This window comes from Schistocerca nitens, chromosome 3 (assembly GCF_023898315.1).
Source record: "Schistocerca nitens isolate TAMUIC-IGC-003100 chromosome 3, iqSchNite1.1, whole genome shotgun sequence".
NCBI lineage: Eukaryota > Metazoa > Arthropoda > Insecta > Orthoptera > Acrididae > Schistocerca > Schistocerca nitens.
In genome coordinates, this window is record NC_064616.1 from 726108901 (window position 1) to 726133876 (window position 24976).

At 35.2% G+C, this 24976-nt stretch overlaps 1 protein-coding gene across 2 annotated transcripts in view; it reads left to right on the forward strand.

The window, feature by feature from the left end:
- Positions 1-24976, forward strand: part of LOC126248697 (trehalase-like) — a 238376-nt gene that overhangs the window by 136828 nt on the left and 76572 nt on the right. The window contains exons 4-5 of one of the 2 annotated variants that reach the window (XM_049949979.1): positions 19577-20127; positions 22587-22828. In XM_049949979.1, the coding sequence (XP_049805936.1) occupies positions 19577-20127; positions 22587-22828 (793 nt within the window). Of the gene's footprint in view, positions 1-19576; positions 20128-22586; positions 22834-24976 lie in introns of both variants that reach the window. The other variant, XM_049949980.1, reaches the window with a different exon arrangement.

The following is a 24976-nucleotide window of genomic DNA, read 5'->3' on the forward strand; positions in this document are numbered from 1 at the left end:
TACATTAAGTGGTATAATTAAAATTTACAAGAAAAATAGATACAGGAATACATACAAAAATCACATACATGAAGGTTCACAGTGAATCCTTTCATAATCTACACACAAAACCAATCAGAACATGTTTTTATTTAATTTCTATATTTTAAAAATATTATGAAAGGATTAGTTGTGAATAATTATGCACAAAATTTTCACATACATTTTGTATCTATTGTTCTTGGAAATTTTAATTATACCTCACATAATAAGTTCATAGTTGGTTGTCAATAATGTAATGCCATATGCAATGGGTGGGGCTTATAGTATACATTCTTGAGTAATGCAACCTTATTCAGCAGTTGATGTCTAGGCTTTAATGGATCTTGCTCCGCCATCCAACACCAGCAGCTATCATGAGTATAACATTTTATTTCATTATTATTGTAGCTTTTATTCTAGACGTTTTAGGCAAGTTCCCATCTCTTTTGATAGAAATCCCTCTGTATATGTATCACTGTTGTACTGCAGTGCTTACAGCCTGATGATGGTCTAAATTATAGAGTGAATGTGGTCACCAGCCAAAATAGACATCTGCCGTGACTGAGATGGTTTTACTTAATTTTAACAATGAAAAATGCCTATGTTTTAATGATTGCCACCCCGTCTCACTTATCATATCCATATAATCTCTCCATTAGTTTGCAATAGTACAAAATGAGCTGCTCTTCTTGGAACTTCTTCAACATCCTTTGTTAATCCTATGTGGTACAGATCCCACACCTCACAGCAATATTCCAGAAGAGAATGGACAAGTGTAGTGTAGACAGTCTCTTTAGTAGATTTCTTGCATCTTTTAAGTGTTCTGCCAATGACATGCAATCTTAAGCTTCCCTTACCTACAGCATTTTCTATGTAATGATTCTAATTTAAGTTGTTTGTAATTTTAACTCTTAGCGATTGAACTGAATCAACAGCTATTATGTTTGTGTGATTTATTACACAACCTCACACTTTTATTGGTTAGGCTCAATTGATAATATTATTTCCATGCAGATATTTTGTCTAAATCATTTTGTGATTCATTTTGATCTTTTGATGCCTTTACTTGATAATAAATGACAGCATGATAAGTAAAAAACTAACAGAGCTGGTAAAATTGTCTCCTATGCCATTTACATAGATCAAGAACAGCAAACAGCCTATAAAATTCCAGATATAACATCAGTTACACTAGATGACTTCCATCAATTACATAAACTGTGATAATTCTGACAGAAACCATGAAGCCAGGCATATAGCTGAGATGATACTTCACAAGCAAACAAATTAATTGGGAGCTACTTGTGAGGAACAGTATCCAAAGCCTACTGGAAATCTATAAATATGTAATCAACTCAATATCACTCATTACTTTGAGTGAATTAAGAGTCAGGTGTGTTTCAAAAGAATATTTTTTGAATCTGTGCTGGTTAGTGTAAATAGATAACAGCCTTTGAGGTGTTTCATAATGTTGGAACGTAGTAAATGTCCCAAAATCTTATTACAAACTGGTATAAGTAATACTGATCTACAATCCAGTAGATTACTTCTATTTCCTTTTTGTCTATTTGTATGATTTGTCCAGTTTTCCAGTATTTAGGTATAGATCTTTCATCAAACCAGTAGTTGCATATTACTGCTGAAAATGGAGCTATTTAATCAGCCTGCTTTGAAAGAACACTAACTAGCACAAAATTTGGAACAGAAGATTTGTCTTTATTAAATTTCTATGTTACACCAAGGATATCTACTTCCAAATTACTAATGTTGACAACTGTTCTTGATTCAAATTCTGGGATATTTATTGTTTCTTCTTTGGTTATAGACTTTTGGAAAACCATGGTCAGTAATCCTCCTTTAGTGCCACTCTCAACATTAACATTACCATTGGTTTCACACAGCAGAGTTATTGATTGTGTCTTGACACTGGCATACTTTACATAAGATCAGATTCACTTTGGATTTTCTGACAGACTTCAAGACAAAGTTTTACTGTGGAAACTATTAATAAAAGCCTCTCACAATGAATATCACACTAAGTTTCAAATGTCTGTAAGCCTTTGACAATGTTTCATCAACTATGGAATCAGCTACTGGCATTGTTCATTTCCATCCTAGAAATGCATGCCATTGTCTACTTCTTCAGTGATTTTTGTAGACTTTCATATCATTGAATGTCTTGGGGGTGTCTTCTGTAGGCAGCAACTTAATTGCTGGTAGAACTAAATTCGCAAGTTTTGATGCTGTTGTTTCCTCTAAGCTGTCATTATTCTTTAATGGTTTTGCAGTGAAAATAACTTCACCATGTATTTTCACTTGTCACCACTCTGGAAACACAACAACCTTTCGCACTTTGGCCATAACCAACAAATTAACCTTTTTGGGTTTAACATTCCCTTTTTTGTCTCTTTTCTTCTGATTTATTAACACAAGTACTTCTCCATGTCTTGTGAGGCTTTTTAAGCTTGATTTTTGTTAATCATAGACCACAAGGTGGCACTCACTTTTCTCCACTTGTCCCATTCTATTTGTACTGTAATTCAGCTTAACTCATGGCTCCCACCCAAATTTCAACTGTCAGTCCAGTTGCATGTAGAGATGTAGGGTAATACTGGCCAACAACAGTTTTGTTTTCCTTTCGGTAGCTTACATTTTTCTGTATGGTATGGCACAGTTTTCTGATGCAAAATGCCGTAAAGATGAGTCAGACTATCAACCTTTTCATTAAAAAACTCGGATCCATTATCAGTTCTTAACGTCTTAATGCCTTTGTACAAAATGCTTTTCAGGCACTTTAAAGACACTTCTCTTACATTCAAGTGGGTCTGATTTATTCTTGATGTAGTACATCATCTTACACTGACTGTAGTAATCTTTTAACATCATGAAATATATTGCAACACACAGGGAATCTTCTTATGTTGTCCAACAAAAATCTCTGTGCACAAGCTTGTCAACTTTCTTTCATTTGGCACCACTAAATAGAAATGCAGGTTGTGAATTTTTACCAGTAATACGGTCTTTGCACTGCATGTCCCAATTCTGAAAACGAATCTCACCAATTGGCAAACACGTTTAACCTGTGTGGTGTTCTGATGTGCCATTCTTTTGCTCCACAAAAAGAGAGGTTCACAAGCAGCAACACTTGTGTAATACTCACCAACTGGCATCACAATAAATTTCGTTTTGAAATGTTTCTCATTTCTCTCTTCCACTGTAATAAGACTTTCATCTTTTAAAAATTTGCACATTTTGTTATTACACTGATGAGTCACACCTTTATTGAAGGCTGCATGTAATGAGAACATCTCTAGATCAAAGAGCAAGACTGCATTTCCCATCACCAATAATGGTTTTGAAAATTCTTCATACAATGTTGAGCATGAATGTTGATCTGACATGGATCAGGTACTCTAGAATTCATGTATCATGATTTCCTAGCTGCACCAGGATCACTTGCAATGAACACTGCCTCCCTGATGAGAGCTTGTCCATTATTTGATGTATGCTTCACACTAGCATCCTGATTGCAAAGTTGCTATTGTCATATGGCAGGTCAATGTATTCATGACAAGTTCAAGTGTAAAACTTGTAAGTGTTCACTCACCACAAACACCTATGCACTGATCAAGTGCGTGCTCATCTTGAATCTACAAATGATGTACAATATGTGACACAATGTCATCAGATGGATTCTTCTGTAAACTATACCATTACTACAGTACTATGTAAACATTAAGTCCATATTTTCGTCAGTAAATTGACACATCATCTATAGATTCTTATTACATATCCAATACTAATTTCTTGTAAAACATTTCCTTGGTTTGTAACCTGTTGAAATAATGTGTTGTGCACTGACAAATAATAATAATAATAATGTACATAATAAAACTGAATTTTTAATACTACAAATCATGTAAGGACTGATAACAGATAATAAGACACGAGGGTACTGTCAGTAAATGCACAAAAGATTCTACAAACTCAGACTCTGCAAATCTCAAAGAGCTCACAAGAAAGGACTTCTAACACAACATAACACAAATAATATCACTGAGTTAATAAATATAAATTTATCCTTCTTTTAAATATTTTAACAAACTAAACTTTTCATTAAGTCACACGTGTTACAGTTGCACTTTCTATCCTCTAACAATACATAATGTGATAACTACTGGAAAGGCCATTACAGGGTAGCAATGGAAAATTGGCATTTTCAGGGATTTGTCAGATCTTTATCACAGAGTTTCTTTCTGTGTAACATTAATGGTTCCTGAATATCAGTTTGCAATTGTTGAATTTACTGAAAAAATATTTCACAGTTTTTAAAAAAGGCGTATCTTTCTTAGAACTTTCTTCACAGCTCATCCAATAATTCTACATATTTAATTCCAACTTTTGAATTCAAATTTTGATGAATGACGTCCTCAAACAGAAACTTCAGATGGTTAATATGTTCAAAAGGTAGTACTGGTAGGTGTCAATCATTGATTTTCTTTGATTACTTTGTTGTATGCCAAATCTTTCTCTTTCTTCAGATGCTTTACTGTTTTGTATATGGAAAAATATGTAAACTGTCGATGTCACTATAAGAGCATGAAATATACCTAACTCAGCTGTCTTCGTGGACTACTCTTACAAGTCTTTATGTTACCCTTCTCTGTGTATAGCAGTCGGTATTATCTGTTGTTGTATTTGTTTGTACCATTGAACCTGTACCATTCTTCCCATGTGACTATCCACTGCTTTCAAGTTAATGTGATTCTCATATATTTGACTAAAACATAGACCTAACTTCATTGATGCTGTGTGTACTGTAATTTCATGTACAGATCTGCCTGACATGTGACTTTTGATATACAGAGTGTCCAAGGAAAAATGATCAGCACTCACAGATATGATGGGAACAACTATTGTAAGCAATAAATTCTATTAAACATGGGCTCTAAAATGCGTACCCGAAGATCCATGAACACTTCTCTGTCTTCAATACTGTGAAACAAATCTCTTCTTCTGCACGCCCTTTGCTTTCCATATTTTCAGATATGGTAGTATAGACCAAAACAAGGAAAAAAATTTCCACTAAATATGGGCCCTGAAGTGCATATATTAAAAATTATGAGCACTTGTTCATCTTCACTGTTTTGAAACATGTCTTCTACTGAACAAGTGTTCATAGCTCTTATCATGTGAATTTGAGAGCCAATGTTTATTTTACAATTTTTTCTTCTTTTTGTCCATATTACCACCTCTCAAAATGTGGGAAGCATGGAGCTTGCAGTAGAAGACATTTGTTTCAGTGTTGAAAGTGAAGAACTGCTGATTGCTCTTAAGGTGCACATTTTAGAGCCCATGTTAACTAGATTTTTTGCTTCGAATGATCATTCCAGTCGTATCGCTGAATATTGACCAGTACTCCTGGGACACTCTGTGAACTTACGATAAGGATGTGTACACATCCATCTGTCTGCCTGAAAATGATCTAAGACCTGAAACCAGGTGGTAGCACCAAAGGAAGAGTTATTTTAACCAAAGAGTTTGGTGTAAATGACTTGTGTCTTCAAGGTTATTATAAATTGATAGGTATCTTTGGTCTGATTATCTGTAGGGAATGTGTTACAATAAATATCAACAATTCCTGCATTTTTCCAAAGAAAATTCTGCACTGGCTGTATGAATGATTTTTATTAAATCTGCGACCGGTTTTGCACCACTTATCGGTGTATCCTCAGGCAATATACGCTATTTATAACATAGTAACATTGAACATTATTAAGTTATAAATAGCATGTATTGCCTCAGGATGCACTGATAAGTGGTGCAAAACCGGTTGTAGATTTAATAAAAACCATTCATACAGCCAGTGTGGAATTTTCTTTGGAAAAATGTCAAAGTTTGGCTGTGGTTGCCCGCCCTACAAAACAATTCTTACATTGCTGTTATCTATATTATAGCTGCTAAGGTACTGAAGTACATAGCTAGAAAAACAGCATTAAATCATTCACAGATTCTATTTTAGAATAATGATGTCAGTTAACACTGTATTTTGCTGCCCTCATAACTCAATCCTTAAGTGTTTTACTGTGCTCCACATGCCCTTAACATTATTAATACGATAAACTGAATTTTATAGGGTTTTAAGTGATAAATAATTTAATGTTTTTAAATGGTTTCCACATGAAATTTTCAGTGCAAAATCTCAAGTTCCATTTAGTCATCATCATAGTATGGATCTATCTTCTCTTATAATTTTATGCAGGACCCACACCCTGTTGTTTTTGCCTTTCCATCCTGTGGCTCAAATACATCTGTTGTTATTCCTGAGATAACGTGAAACTAATAGGAAGTGTCTTTCAGACCTTAATTATTCTGAATATGATATGATTAGGTATTACCCCACATTTAGCAAGGAACTAAATCATTCCATAGATTTAGCTCAGAGGAGTCTTTGTGACATGGAAAGAGGTCAGAGATGTACATTTTATTAAAGTTCTGTACCAGTATATTATAAAATTCATAGCTATGAAATATTATAGTGTTAAAATGCTAATATAAATTATAATACAACCTATAAGTCATGTGTGCTTGTGCTTTACTTCAGTAATGGCATTTAACTTACTACGCATTCTCATTCTTGAATTAAATGTGCAGTGTTTGTGTGACTGTCACAATGTTTCTTTTGCCTGTCTATTTTATAAGTGAAATATATGTGTTGCAAAAAAAATAAGTAGGTAGCACCTGCAAATATAGGCTTCTGCAACCACTGTCTCAGTCAATAAAATTCTTCTGGGTATGTGATGACATTGTCATTGTGGAAAACCACTGACATTTTGGCCACTATTGCAAGTGGCCTTCTTCATTGTGTGTCATTTCCTAAAGAAACAAAAGAGACACCCAGAGGAAAACCACTTGCAATAGTGGCCAAAATGTCAGAAGTTTAACACACTGACAATATGGTTCCAGAGCCAGAAGAATTTTATTTGCTGTAGGTAGCACCTTTCTGACCATAACTGGTCTGAATGTGATAAGACCATTATTACCCTACAGTTAATGCTACATTAAACTTACTGCATAGATTTATGTGAGATAAATGTCTGTGATGTGAAAAAAAGCCAAAGCTGTACTTTCATTGAAATACAATATATTATAATCTTCTATAGTTACAAAATATTATAATATCAAATTACTAATATAAATTATATTACAATCTACAAATCACTTGTGATTTATGTTAATTATGACATGTAACCGACTAACTGGCTGCAATGTGGCACTTTTATGTTGTAATAACCAAAGTGTCTTGGCATGACTTGCATGCATTAATTTTTATACAAAACTGTCAAACTCCATGTACATATTCTCTTAGTGTGTATGTAGTATCTTCTTCTTGAGTTAAATGCACAATGTTTTTTGTGACTGACACTATATTTCTTTTGTCTGTCTGTTTTGTGGGTGAACTGTATGTATGTTGACTGCCTAAGAAAATACACAAGTAGGTAGGGTTTTTCTGCCATTAATTTACCCGAATGTGATATAAACATGTATTGCTCTATAGTTTATATAATGTTAAACTTATTACATAGATTTAATTGAGATGATGCTCTAGGATGTGAAAAGAGGTCAAATATGTACACTTTATTTTACATTATCATCACTCCCTGTTTTGAGATACTGTAATATTGAAGTTCTAACATATATTATATTATGATTTACAGTCCACTTATCTTTTGTTATTAACACCAGAAATGCACCCAGTCTCCTCACTTATTTGTTGGCTATATTCCAATCTCTATCTTCCCCTACAGGTTTTCCCTTCTGCAACTCCCTCAAGTACCATGGAAATTATTCCCTTAATGTCTTAACACATGTCCTATCATCCTGTTCCTTCTTCTTGTCAATATTTTCCATATTTTCCTTTCCTCACCAACTCTGCAGAAAACCTCATTTTGTATCTTATCATTTCACCTAATTTTCAACATCCTTCTTTAGCACCACATCTTAAACACTTTCATTCTATTCCTCCACAGTCCATGATTCAATTCCATGCAATGCTGTGCTCAAAAAATACATTCTCTGGCAATGTCTCCTGAAGTTAATGCCCATGTTAAGTACTAGGAGAATTCTGTTGGCAAGAAATGCCATTTTTCCTGTGCTAGCCTGTTTCTTATGTCCTTCTTCCCTTGTCCATTGTGTGCTATTTTGCTTCCAAGGTAACAGATTTCCTTCACTTCATTTACTGTTTTGTCCCTAATTTTGAAATGAGTTTGTTACTAATCTTGTATCTGCTACTCTCCATTAATTTCACCTTACTTCAGTTTACTCTCAATCGACGGCATATGCTCATTAGACTATTCATTCTATTTAACAGGTCCTTAAATTCTTACTCACTTTTACTGAAGATAGCAATACCAGCGAATCTTATCATAGATATCCTTTCACTGTGAATTGTAACTCCACTCTTTTCTTTTATTTCCATTGTTGATTCTTCAATGTATAGTTTTAACAGTAGGGAGGAAAGACTATATCTTTCTCTTATACCCTTTCTAATCATTTCATTCTTGGTTAGCTGTTCTCGCCTTTCCTTTCTTGGTTCTTGTATATATTGTACATCATCTCTCTTTCCCTGCTGCTTATACCTATTTTCCTGAGAATTTTAACCATCTTACACCATTTTACATTGTCTGACTCTATTTCTAATAAGAAAAATTCTACAAATATGTCTTCAGTTTTCCAAGTCTTACTTCCATTATCAAGTGTAAAATCAGAAATGCCTAAGGTGATGTGTAACAAATGGAGTGCCGTTCGGGCCATGATTGTTATGAATATGATGTGATTTTGTATTACTCTACATTTTTAGTTACATCAAGTTTATACCTTAGATTTCACTGAGAGAAGTCTCAGGAATGTGAAAACAAGTCAAAGATTATATTTTATTTTAGTGTAATATGTCATAATGATAAGTTATGAAATGCTATAATATAAACATGAACATAAGTGTATACATGATTTCTGGCTATTTATTCTTAGATTGTGTCCAGTGACTACCATGCACTGTGGCAATGAGCATGGTATGCAATTTCTGAAATGTACATATTAGGAGCATGTGTCAGTATCCATTTGTGAAATTCAAAAATGAGCTAAAGCTGGAAACTGACATGTAGTGAAAATTAAAGTACTTATTTTAGCCAAACAGGCTGATAGAAATGATATCTTTTTTTTAAATTTATCAAAGCTGTAGTTCTCAGCCAGAATAATTCAAAAACAGGACTTATGTTGACGTAGAGATAAGTTTGGTTTGTGACTAAGAACATTGATTATAAAATGTAGAAAAAGTGTTTGTGGTTTGTTGCAAAATTTATCAATTCTCCTCTGAGTTTCAATGTTTAAGAAAACTTATCTTTTTTTTTTTTTTTTACTACATTACTTTAACTGAAATATAATGAATAAACGCAGTGCAGACAAATTCTAAGATAGTCACTGAAAGGGAATTATACTGGCTGAAAGAAAGAAGCACCCAGAAGAATTGGTCAGATGTCAATGTAACTTCATATACATACACATGTTCAGTGGATATGTAAATGATTAGAGTTGTAATTCTCTGTGACAGGTAGAATGATCACTGGAAGCATAAGTGTTTAGTGTTGTTACAAGACCTGGTTGGGTATATAGGGGGTGTGAACAGTGTTAGATGCTGAGCGATCACTGGCAAGGACATCGAGATTCCATGTACTCATGGGCTTGACAAAGCGCTCATTGTGGGTCTCCATTTGGCAGGCTGGTCAAATCATGCAATATCCAGATTTTTTAAGCATTTGGGTGTGACAGTGGCCTGATGTTTTACTGCGAGGGCAGACATATTCATCATCAAGGTTCTGGTCAGTAATGTCTGACCACCACAAGGGAGAATTACTGTATCACATTCCAGGCATATCATAAGCACATCGCATCTGCACCTTGCAGATGAGAACAAGTAATGGATTTCCTGCAACACTCTGTGTAATCCCAAACCATTAGTCGGCGACCAGTAACAGCCAGACTAGGGAACTACAGTCCCTTGTGTAGGCTGCCAGTCCTGTGTGTAGGCTGCCATTAACACCACAGTATAAACCTTTGTATTTGGAGTGATGCTATGACTGGCAAGCATGGACTGCTCATGAATGGCACTGCACTGTGTTCAGATACGAATTGCAGTTGTGCACGACCCCAGTTGACCATTGTCTGTGGTATGTTGGAGACATTGGGAGAGGTTTCATTCCAATGTCTCAGAGAGGCACAGCAGTGTTACTCTCAGCATTACAGTGTGAGGAGCCATTGGGTATGATTTAAAGTCATGGCTGGTAGTGACAAAGGCAATTCTGCTGGCACAACAGTATGTTACGGACATCCTGTGTTCTCATGTATTACCTCTCATGCAAAAGTACCATGGTGCCACTTTTCAACAGGACAATGCTCATATGCACGTCTCTATCAGCAGTCTGCATAATGTTGAGGCACTTCTGTGGCCAACACAATCCCCCAAAATTATTCCAAATAGAACATGTGTGGGACCAGTTCGGACCATCCCAGTGCCAATATCCAGGATAAAAAAGGTCCAGTTACAACAGTCGTGGGCCAGCTTCCCTTAGGAGAGAATGCAATTGCTTCATGACACCCTTTCCAGCTGAATCAGTGCTCGCATCCAGGCCAGACAGGGAGCAATAAGTGGGTTCACATTGCCATGTTCTTTATATATTTGACTCAAATTTGTATTTCAGTAAGATCACATGCCCTCATAACCTGCAAAGTTTCATTTCACTTCTTCCTTCCTTCTGGGTGCTTCACTTTCTTTGTCAAGCACTGTAAATCATTGGAATTCATTCATAAATGATGAACATCCTGTTTAGTGAATATGTCATGATAAATGAAAAGTAGGAGGAAAACTTTAGTGATATTAAATTTTTGAGCTGGTACTGGAGATGTACTTGGATGACCTCATTGCTTAAAGTGACTGTTTAAAAGAACTAGGAGATCTGGGTTTGACTCTCAGTGTGGCATACATTTTCAATTTTTGTGACATGTTCATAAACTATTCTTCTCTATGTTTGGCTAAGATAATGTACTTTTAATTTATCAGTATATTGCCCTGTTTTTTCTTTCATATGATTTAATAATTCCTATTTATTCAATTTTATGTACTTATTTTATTGCAGTTTGTTTGTCTTTAAATGGTTGTAAATATTATCAGATCAATTTTTCTGCATCGATTTTAGAGAGTATAGAGCTCTGCCCCCCCGCACATAGAGTACAGCGGGAAGCGGAGCAAGTCCAAGAAGATACCCTCCCCCCCAATAGTGTAGTCAATTCAACGAGTGAAAAGGAATGTAGAGGTAAAAAATGATTAGTTATAAATAAGAAACTGTGCAGCTGCTGCAGATTTGTCTAGGTTTATTGATAAATTAATCATTGAGCAGTTATGTTGTTAGTTACCTATCAGTATATCCTGCATGTTTGTATTTGTACATATATGTGAGAAAAGTGAGTTTGTAACTTATATATATTTTGAGATTTATTTTGTGGGGTATATTTATAGATAGAAAGCAGAGCCAATAGACATTTGCAACAATTTTTTTCAGGTATTTAGAACACCTGTGTGCACATACACCTTTCTCTACAAAATACTGATGAATCTTTTGAAAAATTTGTGAACATTGCTCGTGACACATTCAATAACTGCTGTCCTGATATATTAAAAATACATGGGTAAAATCCAAACAGTACTCATAATGGTAGTATATGTAAGCGATTTTTACCTGAATTTCAAAGAATATGATATTTTTTGGCAGCTCATACGATACTGAAGCATGTAGAATTCATTAACTTCAGTTAAAGAAAATGTATGAATAAAAACTCGTGAGACATGAAGTAGTGGCAAATGGTGCATGATTTGTTTGGAGAAAAGTGGCAACTGACAAAAAGACGACAATCTCAATACAAATTTGTCTGAAATATTATTAAGGTGGGACTGTATGAGATTAAAAATCCACTTACGATACTGTTATTACGACATTAGTTGGTGTGAATTACTTCTTCATGAATTATATTGTAGCAAGATATCTATGAAAAGTGGAAATAATAACTTCAATATGATATTAAAAGGCATTGTGAAAACACTAAGATCTTTCAACAGAACATCAAAAATGAAATATTTTCATTTAAGTGGATCAAAATTACTTCCACTGAAACAGCAGTAGTCACAGGAATGTGAGCAACTAAAAATCAGATGATTTGAATGGTCTGTCAAGTTATGTTATCAAACAAAAGTGGACATTATAGTACAAGCAATTTGCAGGCTGATAAATTGAATTAATCTGGGTTGTTTTTTACCAGCATGTTTAAATGTTATGATAGTTGATCTTCTATAAAAGGAAGGTTATTATCTTATAGTCAAAATTATGTGATGATGCCTGTTGATTGTTCCAAATAAGACAATCTACTCTCAGAGTGATAAAATTCTAACAGACAAGTTGTGGTGTTATAGTATGGATCATGGTTTTGTGATAAGAAAAAAATGGCATAGTTTAATGTCGAGAGCTCTGCATTTCTGAATATTTCAGGAGTTTTATCCCAAGGGCAAGTGGTTAGACCTTTGTAATTTAATTTAATTTGTTTCTAGTTTATTTGTAGATCCTTCATATTGCTGAATCCACATATGTTACCTCTGGGAATTACCTTGGTGGAAAAGATCAAAAATAACATTATAATAGCAAATATTAGTTTGCAGATGATGTATGATGTGTAGTTTATTTAATTCTAACACAGACTGTATGTCTTTTAAACTGCTAGGAATACACTTATACACTAACTGAAGAAAGAACCACTGTACAGACACTTTATATGTATCATAGTATCTTAAGCCACTTATAACTTCATTTACATATGTATGCAAAAATATTTCTTAGTTCTATTCATAGAGTTTTACACAGACATATAACATACTACATATTATTATGGGGTAGCTCTTCTGTGGGACTTTTATATGTACAAGAGAAATGTTACTATTTATTTGTTCTCTCATCAGTTTTGTACAAAACATGCTCATGGTGATGCACAAAACATACATTTCATATTGGACAATTTGTAGTATGGCGTGATGATTTGATGACATGAAGTGATGTGATGAAAATTTACAAAACATGATTTTTTACACATAATTTACATTAGTTTTCATTTCTTTTACAAAACTCGTTCTTGTAATTAGTCTTATATTTTTCCAGGCATATGGACCAAAAATTTGGATACAGTGTGAAAGCAATGATCAAGCAAGAAAATTTTTAGGTTTTTAGTTCCTTATTAAACAAAGATAGGCACTTACTGTTTTGTTATTTCTGATGACAGACTGTTGTATTTCTTGGTTAAATGGTGATTTTTTTAGAGGCAGAAGTACGCATTTTTTGAACATGATGTCTCATTTTCTGATTGGTACCATGATCATGGACATTCACATTATTGCTGTATTTTGCAGTATTGTGTTTTACAAACTTATATATCTCTATTATGTAGAGGCTGCCAAAGTGCAGAAGAGAGGTCTGCAGCCGTCAGTCATTTTTGCCCTGTTCATTACTCTCACAGCTCTCTATTGGGTGAGGAGAATATCTGATAAAGGAACAGTCCAGTCTGACATTTTGAAACCTGCCCTGAAGCTTTTTATACAGGAAGAATACACCAAAAGAAACATAATATTGATATTTTAGCTGCTAAGACACACTGCAAGTATTTTTTTACAAAACGTTGAAAATTTCCAAATTTATAGCTCACCAGGCAGCTGGAGATATGTACACTCACACAGTAGATGTAGCAGACAGTGCATGCACAACATGGCAGGCACATATCCTTGATTGACAGCACATCAGTAAACAGATAACGTGACACAACAGGATTGCAATTTGTAAAGCAATTTTCAGTTTCCATTGATAGTTTCACTGACACAGTTGTTCACAGTTCCTATTTGCATTAATCTAAAAACATCTTCAATAACCATAATAATCAACAGCTGCCTTTGCAGTACTGTTACGTGTTAACAATGGAGGTAAAACAATTAATTTTCTTTGTATATGTTTGCTAATAACATCTGCCTTTATGCGGGTTACTGAGTTTCACAGTAATGTTGTATCCAATTATTGTTTTCAGTCTCATAGAGATAGAATAAGAAGAATGTGCTATGCAATTGAAATCGCCTACTTCTTTTGAAGGCCTACATATGTCTTATTTATTAGGTAATTTCTTTGAATTCATTGAAATGATGCTGAAATTTCATTATAAATTTTGGAAACATTGGAAGAAAGTGGAAGTAACTCTGACAGTTCTGTAAATTTAGGTTTGAACAATGATTGTTGTGTTAGTTAAAGTTAATAGCAAAAATACAGTACCTTTGTAGCCCAAAGACAACATGGAAAGTAATAGCTTTCAATGACAAAGAAAAGGCTGTAAATTGTTTGGTTAATTGAAGGAGAGGGAAAAGAATTAAAGTTAAGCTGTCTGGAAAGATTAACACGTATTAAAAAATGCATGCCATAATGAGACTCATGAAAGAAAAACTATCCAAAAGATGTAGAACTGCCTGTGAGACACCAATGTACAATTACCAAGGGAAATCTACATGACTAAGCCCTCTCAATTGCAAATGAGATAAACATCATTGATTTTCTGATTTCTTTGACCTAGTTAAAAAGATTTCTAAAGTTATATGCTAAAAGAAGTCACAAAGCTATGAAGTTTAATTCAAGTATACATGTAGAGGAGACGTCATTAACAGATAATGCTATAGACAAGTTCGTAGCTTCTTGTTATGCCCTAAAATGCTTTGTATAAAGCCATTCAGTCAGGTTTCGTGCAAGAGCTGTGTGCAAACTGCACTCTATTGTATTCAGTGGAAAATGACAGAGTCACTTCTGCAGACAGTGAGTGCTATGACATACGCATATACAGCAGTGCCAGTGATAGAGATGAGTAGATTATTGTTTCTGCTGCTTTATGTCTATTTTCAGGACCCTCAGTGCAAATTTGGATCAAAAATTTTAAAAAAAAGGCCTGTGTAGTTGCAAAAATTTGTAATTAACACAGCAAAATCTGCAAAGAGGGGAGGGAATAATTTTCATTACTACATCCCAAATGTCTTCTTATTAGTTGTAGAAAATAATTCATTGGTTTTGTTGGACTCTTGACCTGGACATGAGGACACTCTTCTCTTGACACTCTTCTCTTTAGGAGCAGGACAAAAAGACTGTTCGCCGGCCGCAGTGGCCGCGCGGTTCTGGCGCTGCAGTCTGGAACCGCGAGACCGCTACGGTCGCAGGTTCGAATCCTGCCTCGGGCATGGATGTGTGTGATGTCCTTAGGTTAGTTAGGTTTAACTAGTTCTAAGTTCTAGGGGACTAATGACCTCAGCAGTTGAGTCCCATAGTGCTCAGAGCCATTTGAACCAAAAAGACTGTTAATATAATTTGGATTCCACCCAGAATTAATGGTGTGATTCAGCACCTCAATAAAGAAAGTTTTCAATAATGTAAAGTATTTTTCAGAACATTGTCAAGTAATATTATTTCTGATAGAGCTTTGTCGTTTCACATTTACCAGCATAACAGTATTGTTAAACTTCAGTCATTTGTACATTGTCAGTTTGTATCATAACATTTTACAAATTTGACTGAGTATAGCTTGTATGCAGAACAATAGCCATGATCATTTCTTACTCCACCCCCATTCTGTCTAAATAAAACAATTACTGTGAAGTGTCTGAAGGCATTAATTTTTCTTTTATCAAGTGTGCCTTGTGTAAGGAAAATGTTTGTTTTCATCATCCAGTACTCTCTCCACATTTTTGTGCTAACTTTAGGAAATAGGTAAGGAGCCATTTCATTTTTGGTAAAATATACATTATTCAAAAATTATCATAAGAACTGTGATACAGGAATTTTTATGAAGTATATCACGTCAAGAAGTTGAATTACTGGCAGAAGGAAGTCATCTGTAATGTAACATAATAAACTGCCTTGATTTTTTTTCCTTTGTCAGTAGAATTGTCAGATTAAAGTGACAAAATTACCAAACATTACCTGGTGAAAGGATTTGCTGAACTGAGGACTGAGGATGAATGCAATAAAAAAAACCTAGTAAACACAAAAAATTATGTTTATTATTGCTAGTTACAGCTTCCAACAAATTTTTGTTACTTTTAATTTGTTAGTAAAAGTCACTGCATTACAAAGACAGGATAATTCTGCTTTCACCGTATCAACACCCAATTTGTGTCTAGTATTAAACCATAAATGATTCAGATAACTGAAGACTCTTTCAGCACAGGCTTTTCTGCATGGAACTGCCATTATTCTTTTAATAATTTTTCTTTAATGTTGGATGTTTCTTCTCACTTTAAAATTGTTTTCCAGGAAAACGAATTTGTGGACATAGAAGCATGACTTTGTAATTGTTCCAAAGTTTTATTTAGTATATGGATCTCTTTGTATAAGCTGTCTAAATTAGTGATGTGAATGGAATTCTAAAATTATTGAACCACTCACATTCCTGTACCAAACATTGATCAAGGGGCTGAAATGCCAAACAGTTTGGCAAAATACTGAACATCTTGCAACCCAGTCTGCCAGTAACTTGTGTAACTATTACATCTCCAACAGTTTAGCTGTCAATATGAGCTGCAAGTTATTCAAAAATTTAACAATTTGTTGTCTGTGTACTTTGGACTTCACACTATGTAGCACTATGTTCTCTTGTCACGGCTGTTGTTGCTTATTCACTGGATCATGCGCTAGGCAGGAGAGGCTGTACAAACCATTGTTATAAGTAGTTATTCATGTTACAAAACTGAGTACCTTTAAGATTTTTTAAATACTTACAGTACACCTTAGCAGCTAACATTTTGATGGTGCATTTCTTTTGGTGTATTCTTTTTGTGTGAAAAATTTCTTGGTAGGTATCGACATGTTGTATTGGACCAGTTGCTTGGGAGCTATATGTGGAGTCGCCCCAGAATATGGTACTGTATTGCACTATGAAACTGTGCATAGTAAGTGGAGGGTGTGTACTCATGGATTTATTTTTCCTGAAGCCATGCCAAGCATCAGACCTTTCCAAAAAATTAATTAATCTTTGATAAATTAATCTCTCCAGAAGTTTACCAGACACAGGTAACAATGATGTGGAAGACTGGAATGACTTTTTCCACTTTCATGCAATCAGGATATGTACATGTCATCAACAATGAATTGCACACATGAGAGAGTGGGACAGCTACTTTACTTATGCAGTTGTTAATGATAAAATCTGGAATGTCATCAATTCCAGATGAGTTTGTTATTGAGGTTCTTTGCACTTAATATTATTTCATCAGCAGTACTTACCCAAAAGAATATAGAGTGTACCATTTCTTTGTTTTGTCTATTTTATGTGGGTTTATTGGTGCTTTACCATGCTTCCATAGTAGTTGTTGAATATATAAGGGGCGTTCAAAAATAAACAAGCCGGAGTCTGGAATGCACAAACCAGTGACAGGAGGGTAATATTGTGGCGTGTGTAATGAGGTGTGGTTCCAACCAGAGCATGGAAATTTGCAGTCACTAGAGGGCATGTGTGCACGTCACGTGACTAACAGAGCTAGCAACAGCATGCATCAATTGGCCAGCGCTGCCAGTCATATTACAAACAGTGACATGGAGGTTTCAAATGAGCAAAGAGGTGTTGTTTGTTTCCTGACAGTAGAAGGAGTAGGAGGAATGAACATTCATCAACGAATGTCAAAAGCATATGGCTGACACTGCATGTCCGTTGCAAGGGTCAAGGCGTGGCACTAGTACTTCATGGAAGGCCGGGTGTCATTAGCCCATAATGCACGGTATGGAGCACCACACTGCATTACCAATGACATTGTCCAGCTGGTGGATGCCCTCATTACCCAAGACTGTCAAGTGACAGTAAAAGCAAAAGCTGCCTTGGTCAGATTGAGCATTGGAAGTGTTCACACCATCATGAAGGAACGACTGCACATGGGCAAAGTGTGTGCCCAATGGGTGTCTCACACCAGGAAGCATATCAAATGGATCATTGTCTTGCTCATCTGCAGTGGTATGTTTGGGAAGGGGATGCATTCCTGGCATGAGTGGTGGCTGGAGATGAGTCACGGTGTCATCACTTCAAACCAGAATCAAAATGACAAAGTCTCCAGTGGAAGCATCCAGGGTCTCCACCACCAAAAAAAAGCCAAGAGCATCCACATGAGTGCAGGAAAGGTTATGCTGACATTCTTCTTTGACCAAAATGGCCCCCTTCTGATTCACTTCCCGCAGCATGGGACAGCAGTGAATGCCCAGCATTACTCACAAACCTCGACAACCCTTCACCAAGCGATCGAATCAAACGACCAGGCAATCTCACCCGTGGGGTCATTCTGCTCCATGACAATGCAAAGCCTCATACGGCCATCACAGTCATGGCACTCCTGCAGAAATTCAAATGGGAGGTTCTCGACCACCCTCCATACTGTCCAGACCTCTCTCTCTGTGATTATGCCATTTTTGTTCCCCTTAAAAAGGCTCTGAGGGGCAAACGATTCACCTTGGACAATGACGTCCAGTTGTATGTGCAGAATCAGTTAGCATCACAGCCCTGGGAATTTTATGAGACAACCATTCACCACCTTGTCACAGTGAGACAAATGTCTCAACAGCCAGGGTCAATACTTCTAACATTCAGGTACTGGTTTCTGTAATTATGCCTCCAGGTCATTTCTTTTTGAATGCCCCTTATATTTGCAACTTTTTGTGAAATATGACTCTAGAGATGTTGTGGATCAAAGCAGTGTTTTTATGTTCAGAAGGCAGTTGATCTGTTTCATTTCTCATGATGCTCCACAGTGTCTTTGCTTTGTTTGGGGATTTTGGCACATAGTTGTCATTTGCTGTTTGCTTGGCTTGTGCTATAACCTTCTTAAAAATTTTGAATTTTTTTAGGTGTTTTCAATAACAATGTATTCTGCAGGTCACTTTTCACAATGTATTCTGCAGGTCACATTTTATAATAAGTCCCACATTACTTGTACTCAGATATCTACTGGGCACAGTAGGAAAGCAATAGAATAATAAATACATCAGATATTACATCAAAATACAATATTTACAATTAACAAATGACTGACCAACCATTACTGGGTTTTGAATAACACAAAATAATTGTTCAGGGCAAGGAATTAAACTATTTAATACACTAACATCACAAGCACACACTAACCAAAGACTCTAAATAATCTCATACTGAATTGGCTCAGTGAAAAATGTTCCATAGAATTGAGGAATTAATTTATTGCATGAATAAGGGCCTTATGTTTTTAATCTTAACCACTCTATTTTATTGGTATCTACCTTGTATTATTTAGTTTTGTTCAACTTGTTATGACATTGGCAGCACATGCAATACTCAAAAGTGGATGAATAAATTGAAATTGATGTTTTGTTACTGAACTGCACAAGAAGCACATATGCTAACTACAGTCCATTTTATTTTTTAGGGAACCTGACACAGCTAAAAACACGGCAGATCATTCCAGTTGATCTAAATGCCTTTATTTACTGGAATGCAAAAATTTTGGAGGACTTCTGGCGAATGCTTGGCAATCCAACCAAAGCTGAATACTACAGAGATATAGCAGAGAAATGGAAAGAGGCTGTAACTGCTGTCCTGTGGCATGATGAAGTTGGTGCCTGGCTTGATTATGATATGTTAAATGATATTAAACGTGATTATTTTTATCCAAGCAATATTTCACCATTATGGACAGGCTGCTATGATAAAAATGATCATACAAAAATTGGAAAAATCCTGAAATATTTAGAGAAGAGCCAGGTAATGAGTAGTCGAGGAGGTATACCAACTTCACTTGAACATTCAGGTGAACAGTGGGACTATCCCAATGCATGGCCTCCATTGCAGTACATAATGATCTATGGCCTTGATCAGACTGATGATGAATGGGCTCAAAGTCTGGCACTTGAAATAGCAGACATGTGGGTCAGATCAAACTTCATTGCTTTCAATAGCTCGAAATATATGTATGAAAAGGTAAGAATTTCCATTAATTTAAAAGCAAAGACATATCTTCATTTATACACTTTTTAAAAGTATTTCTTACCTCAGTTTTTGTACCTTTCATCACAAAATTCAAATAACATTACAACTTTCACATACCAGCTTATGATTTCCATGTTCTCAGAAGACCCCTATTTTCTTCCTTTTCTTCAGTACTTTAAGATATTTCATACTTCCTGCTACCTGCTAACTACAAGTGATTTTGAGTTACAATAATTAAACAGCAACTATTGTTGCATGATTCTTTATTGGCATGACTGGTTTTAATTAGTAGCTAATCAGGAAATGTTCTACCTGTAATGAAATTCTGAAGAATGAATGTCTTTCTGGAATGCGTAGCCACTGGAGTGTGAGATACCATACAAAGATACTAGTAGAACATGCAGAAACTACAGTAAACACTGTAACTGTTCAGCATTGATTTACATGATTGTTTTTCTTCAGAGCACACAGATACAGGGTACAAGATACAAACCTTTTTGTTATTCTTACCTGTGTATCACTGTCCATCTTATCTGTTGATGTTTTAGATGATAAAAATTTCCAGTTGGATCTTTTCCTTCTGACAAAATTTGATTCAGTTCTTCATTTCTCTCCTTAAAGATCAGTTTCTCAGATTCTTATTTAAAATTCCACTTAAGTTTCCACTAGATAGAGCTGCATTTCATTATTCCAATACATCATTATCCTAGTATAATTCTTCAATAATTTTTGTTAGCTAGAAACTAGTCAGTTATTGATGTTATTGCTTGCACTCCAAGTTTACTTGTGCCTGTATTTCTTGCAATAATATTTTTCCATATGTCCACACCACCTTATTTTCTCTCCCTCCCTCCCTCCCTCCCTCCCTCTCTCTCTCTCTCTCTCTCTCTCTCTCTCTCTCTCTCTCTCTCTCTCTCTCTCTGTGTGTGTGTGTGTGTGTGTGTGTGTGTGTGTGTGTGTGTGTGTGTGTGTGTCATTCACAAGCAGATCTATAATTCTGATTGTCCCATTTTGATGCCTGTCTACTGTTCAGTACTTCCTGTGTGTGGGAAATTGCCTTCTTTTTCTCATGCTATTGTTTGTAAACATTTGATATTTCACATCAATATGATACTGGAAGATCATGGTTGGAATACAAATAATTTAGTGTGTAAACACAACCAGTCACAATATAATTCAGGTTTGAGCAATATTGGAACATAAGCAAGACTGAAAAGAAGAGAGCTTTTAGACAGTGTCCTTCTTCAGTGTCAAATGTTAAAAAGCACAAATACTCGTTATACCAATGTTGACCAATGGTATTATATGTAGCACATGTATTGGTTTAAAATCATCAAAGAATATCTTGTGCATAATAGTTCAAAAAATCTAATCACTTATTACACTTTTACACTCAACAGAAATTTCTTAAATGTTCACAAATTCTGAATTTACAATGAGAGATTATTTCATTTTCATTTTTTAGCTAGGCAATAGGTCATGTTTATGTTCACATCATAGTTATTTGATCATTTGTAAATAGATTGATAAACAATTTCATTGTAATGTAAGATCCAGGATGTGTAAACTCTTAAGAGTTCCAAGTACATTATTTACATTAAATATCTGAGTAATTTCACTATGTTGCACACATATTGTCACTACAACATGCAGAAGTTATTCTTCGTGTGTTATCTCATCTCTTCTTTCTTGTTTACCACAGAAAAAGTAATCTTCCTTTTTAACTTATTTTTCATAATTGGGAATGTTTTTATACTTTTTTAACATGTTAGGACATTTTTCCAAGAATTCTTGGGGGAAGAAAGTGTACAGAGACAGTGTACTTACACAATACCTACTACAATACTAAAATTTCTTCTCGTCTTTTACTTCTACATCCCTGGCTTCCCTTTCCTAAACACCTAGGCCATCCCTACTCAACCTCCCCCCTCCCCCCCCCCCCTTCTACTTCGATCCCCCATTCCAGACCACTCCATTCCAGTTATTACACTCCAACCAACTACTCTTTTCTGGTTCCTTTGCTTCACCCCTAAGCCCACCTTTTCTCTCCTCGTTTCCTATGTACAGTTTTTGTAAGTCATACATTACACTACAGATTTTACATTAAATGCTGGACACTTGTATCACGTTTATTTCATGTTATTACAAGTCAGAAGAGCTTGATAAGTATGTAGTAGAAATCAACATGAAAATGCCATTAATTAGTGTCCTGTAATATGACATCACCAGGATAGCTTCTTTTAAAATAGATCTTGATTAACAGTATTCATGAAGCAACACATGGAAATGCTATTTAACTGTAGTGTTATAACATCTATTACTTCATCTGCAAACTTAAGATGGGCTTGGAACTATCATTACAGGACACCAAGATTTAACTATATGATATGTACTTTTTTCTACTGTATTTACCTTTTACTAAAAAATCTCTATTTTGTGCTATTTCACAGTATGATGCCACCCTCATTGGCGTTGGGGGTGGAGGTGGAGAGTATCGTGTACAGCTTGGTTTTGGCTGGACAAATGGTGTTATTTTGGAGCTGTTGAATAAATATGGCCATCAACTGCAAGTTGTTGACAAATTTAATGCAAAAGCTGAACAGAGCACAGCATCTGGTGTGCAAGCTAGTGGAGGCCAAGTGTTAACAGCAGTGCTTGTTCTTCTCGGCACATTGGCTATCGGCAGCATAGGGTGAGGTAAGTCATTCATTTTTATGGTGATTTGGTAGCGTTTATAATATTGATTAACATAGAAACAACTGACACCCAGGTAATAAATGGTCAAGGCCTTATGAATTTTGTTGCTAAGTGACAGGAAAAACTTTTGAAAGGGAAGATATTGGAAAACAATTTACAGTGCTTCATTAGGATACTAGTATCATGAACAAAAAGCTAATAAAGGAAGATGTAGGTCCTTGATGGCAAAGTGTGGTAGTTTTTCCATTAATGTGTTATGGTATTATCCAAATGCCTCCATCATGGTAACACAAATACCTAGGCACCTGATACAATTTATATCATGTGGAATTCCACTAATAAGTCTGACAATAGAATAATCTCTACTAAAGCAAGTTGTACAGGAGTGAGGAAGAATTTTGACTGGAATTATAATAAATCCAACAATCAGGAAAAAACAGGCTGGAGAGAAATGACCCAATAGTTTGATATCAGCTCCTTGGTTTGACTTCCATAGATTAGTATTATTACAGTATATTTTAATCTTTGAAGGAACACATTTGGTTTGTTTTTCATGTTTAGGATGACTGGGTATGGCAAAATTTAAAACTTCATCAGTTAAGACTTGTGCGTTCTAAATCATGATGCATGTTTCATTGAGCAAATTTACAGATTATGTTGGTGAACGGTTTTATGTTTTTTTTTATATTCTCAGTTATAATGACCATGTTGTTGTTATTGTGGTCTTCAGTCCTGAGACTGGTTTGATGCAGCTCTCCATGCTACTCTATCCTGTGCAAGCTTCTTCATCTCCCAGTACTTACTGCAACCTACATCCTTCTGAATCTGCTTAGTGTATTGATCTCTTGGTCTCCCTCTACGATTTTTACCCTCCACACTGCCCTCCAATGCTAAATTTGTGATCCCCTAATTAACTGAAATCCATAAATTATCCTTTTGAATTATTTTGATTTGTCCATTTTCCAGATTTCAAACAGAAACATAAGAAATCTGCATAAACTATTTACAATTTCTATAAAGAGTCAGTATCCAAAATGAAGGACAAATGATAACCTGTAATGTTGTTGGGTGGTTATTGTGAGCATTTATTCATTCAACACAAAATTAATTCCCTCGTCAGCGTTATTAGCGACATGCTAGGATTACCTTATACTTCATATACTTAACAAAATTTGCATCGGTGTACATTTTACATTAATACTGATTCACTCAATGTAGTAAATTTGACAGGCACTCTCCCAATTGCAGGAATCACACATATTATTTGGGATTTTTTGTTTCCAGAAAATATTGATTTAGGAGTGGAAACTGAAAGATCTGTTTACCCACTTAATATTTTATATAACATTAAGGGTAAAGATGCACTAGAATAGTGGAAGAAGCAAAGTAATCTCGTTACAAAAAAATTGATGATGGTTTGGTGGAGAAGGGCAGGGAGGTGGGGTGGGGCAGGGATGGAGGGAATAAAGTAGATGAGATAGTTTATGAGTTCTTATGAACATGAAAGAAAGTAAAGTAAGATAACTGTCTGAAAACTATATGTACTGTGTCTTACAATTTAATGTTAGTCATAAATTCCTCTACTTGGTTAGCTCAAAATAGTATTACCATGACAAATAATATTTTTGTAGAACAAGCAGAAGCTAAACAAATTCATACTGGTCCAGTGATAAATAGTTAGTCACATTATTAGTTGTATTAGGTCTCATTTAACTACTGCAGAGCAAATGCCTTTCAAAAACATGTAAATAAAGAAGTGAGAGTGCTTAGTGAAAATACAGTATACGAATTCAGAGAAAACTTCCAAAATGTAAATTAGAGTGAATCTTATAATGGAACCAATTTCAGCTCTAATACATCATTTTTCTTAAAAAGTTTATATTGATTTTTTAAAAGAATGTTCCTTAATAATTAATTAAATTCAAAACTAAGAACTCAGTAAAGAAACTTGAGACTGCAGCCATCAGATTGCCTTCAGGACGAATAAGAGATATGAATCGACTTTTTTTAAAAGGGTGTATCTCATGCTGAGTAAATTTTTCAGGACACACAAAAGACTGTGTCAACTCCAAACTACGAAACATAGATGCTTTTTGGTGGTTTTATGTGATTAGTACAGTAATATCTGACTTTATGTGAGAAG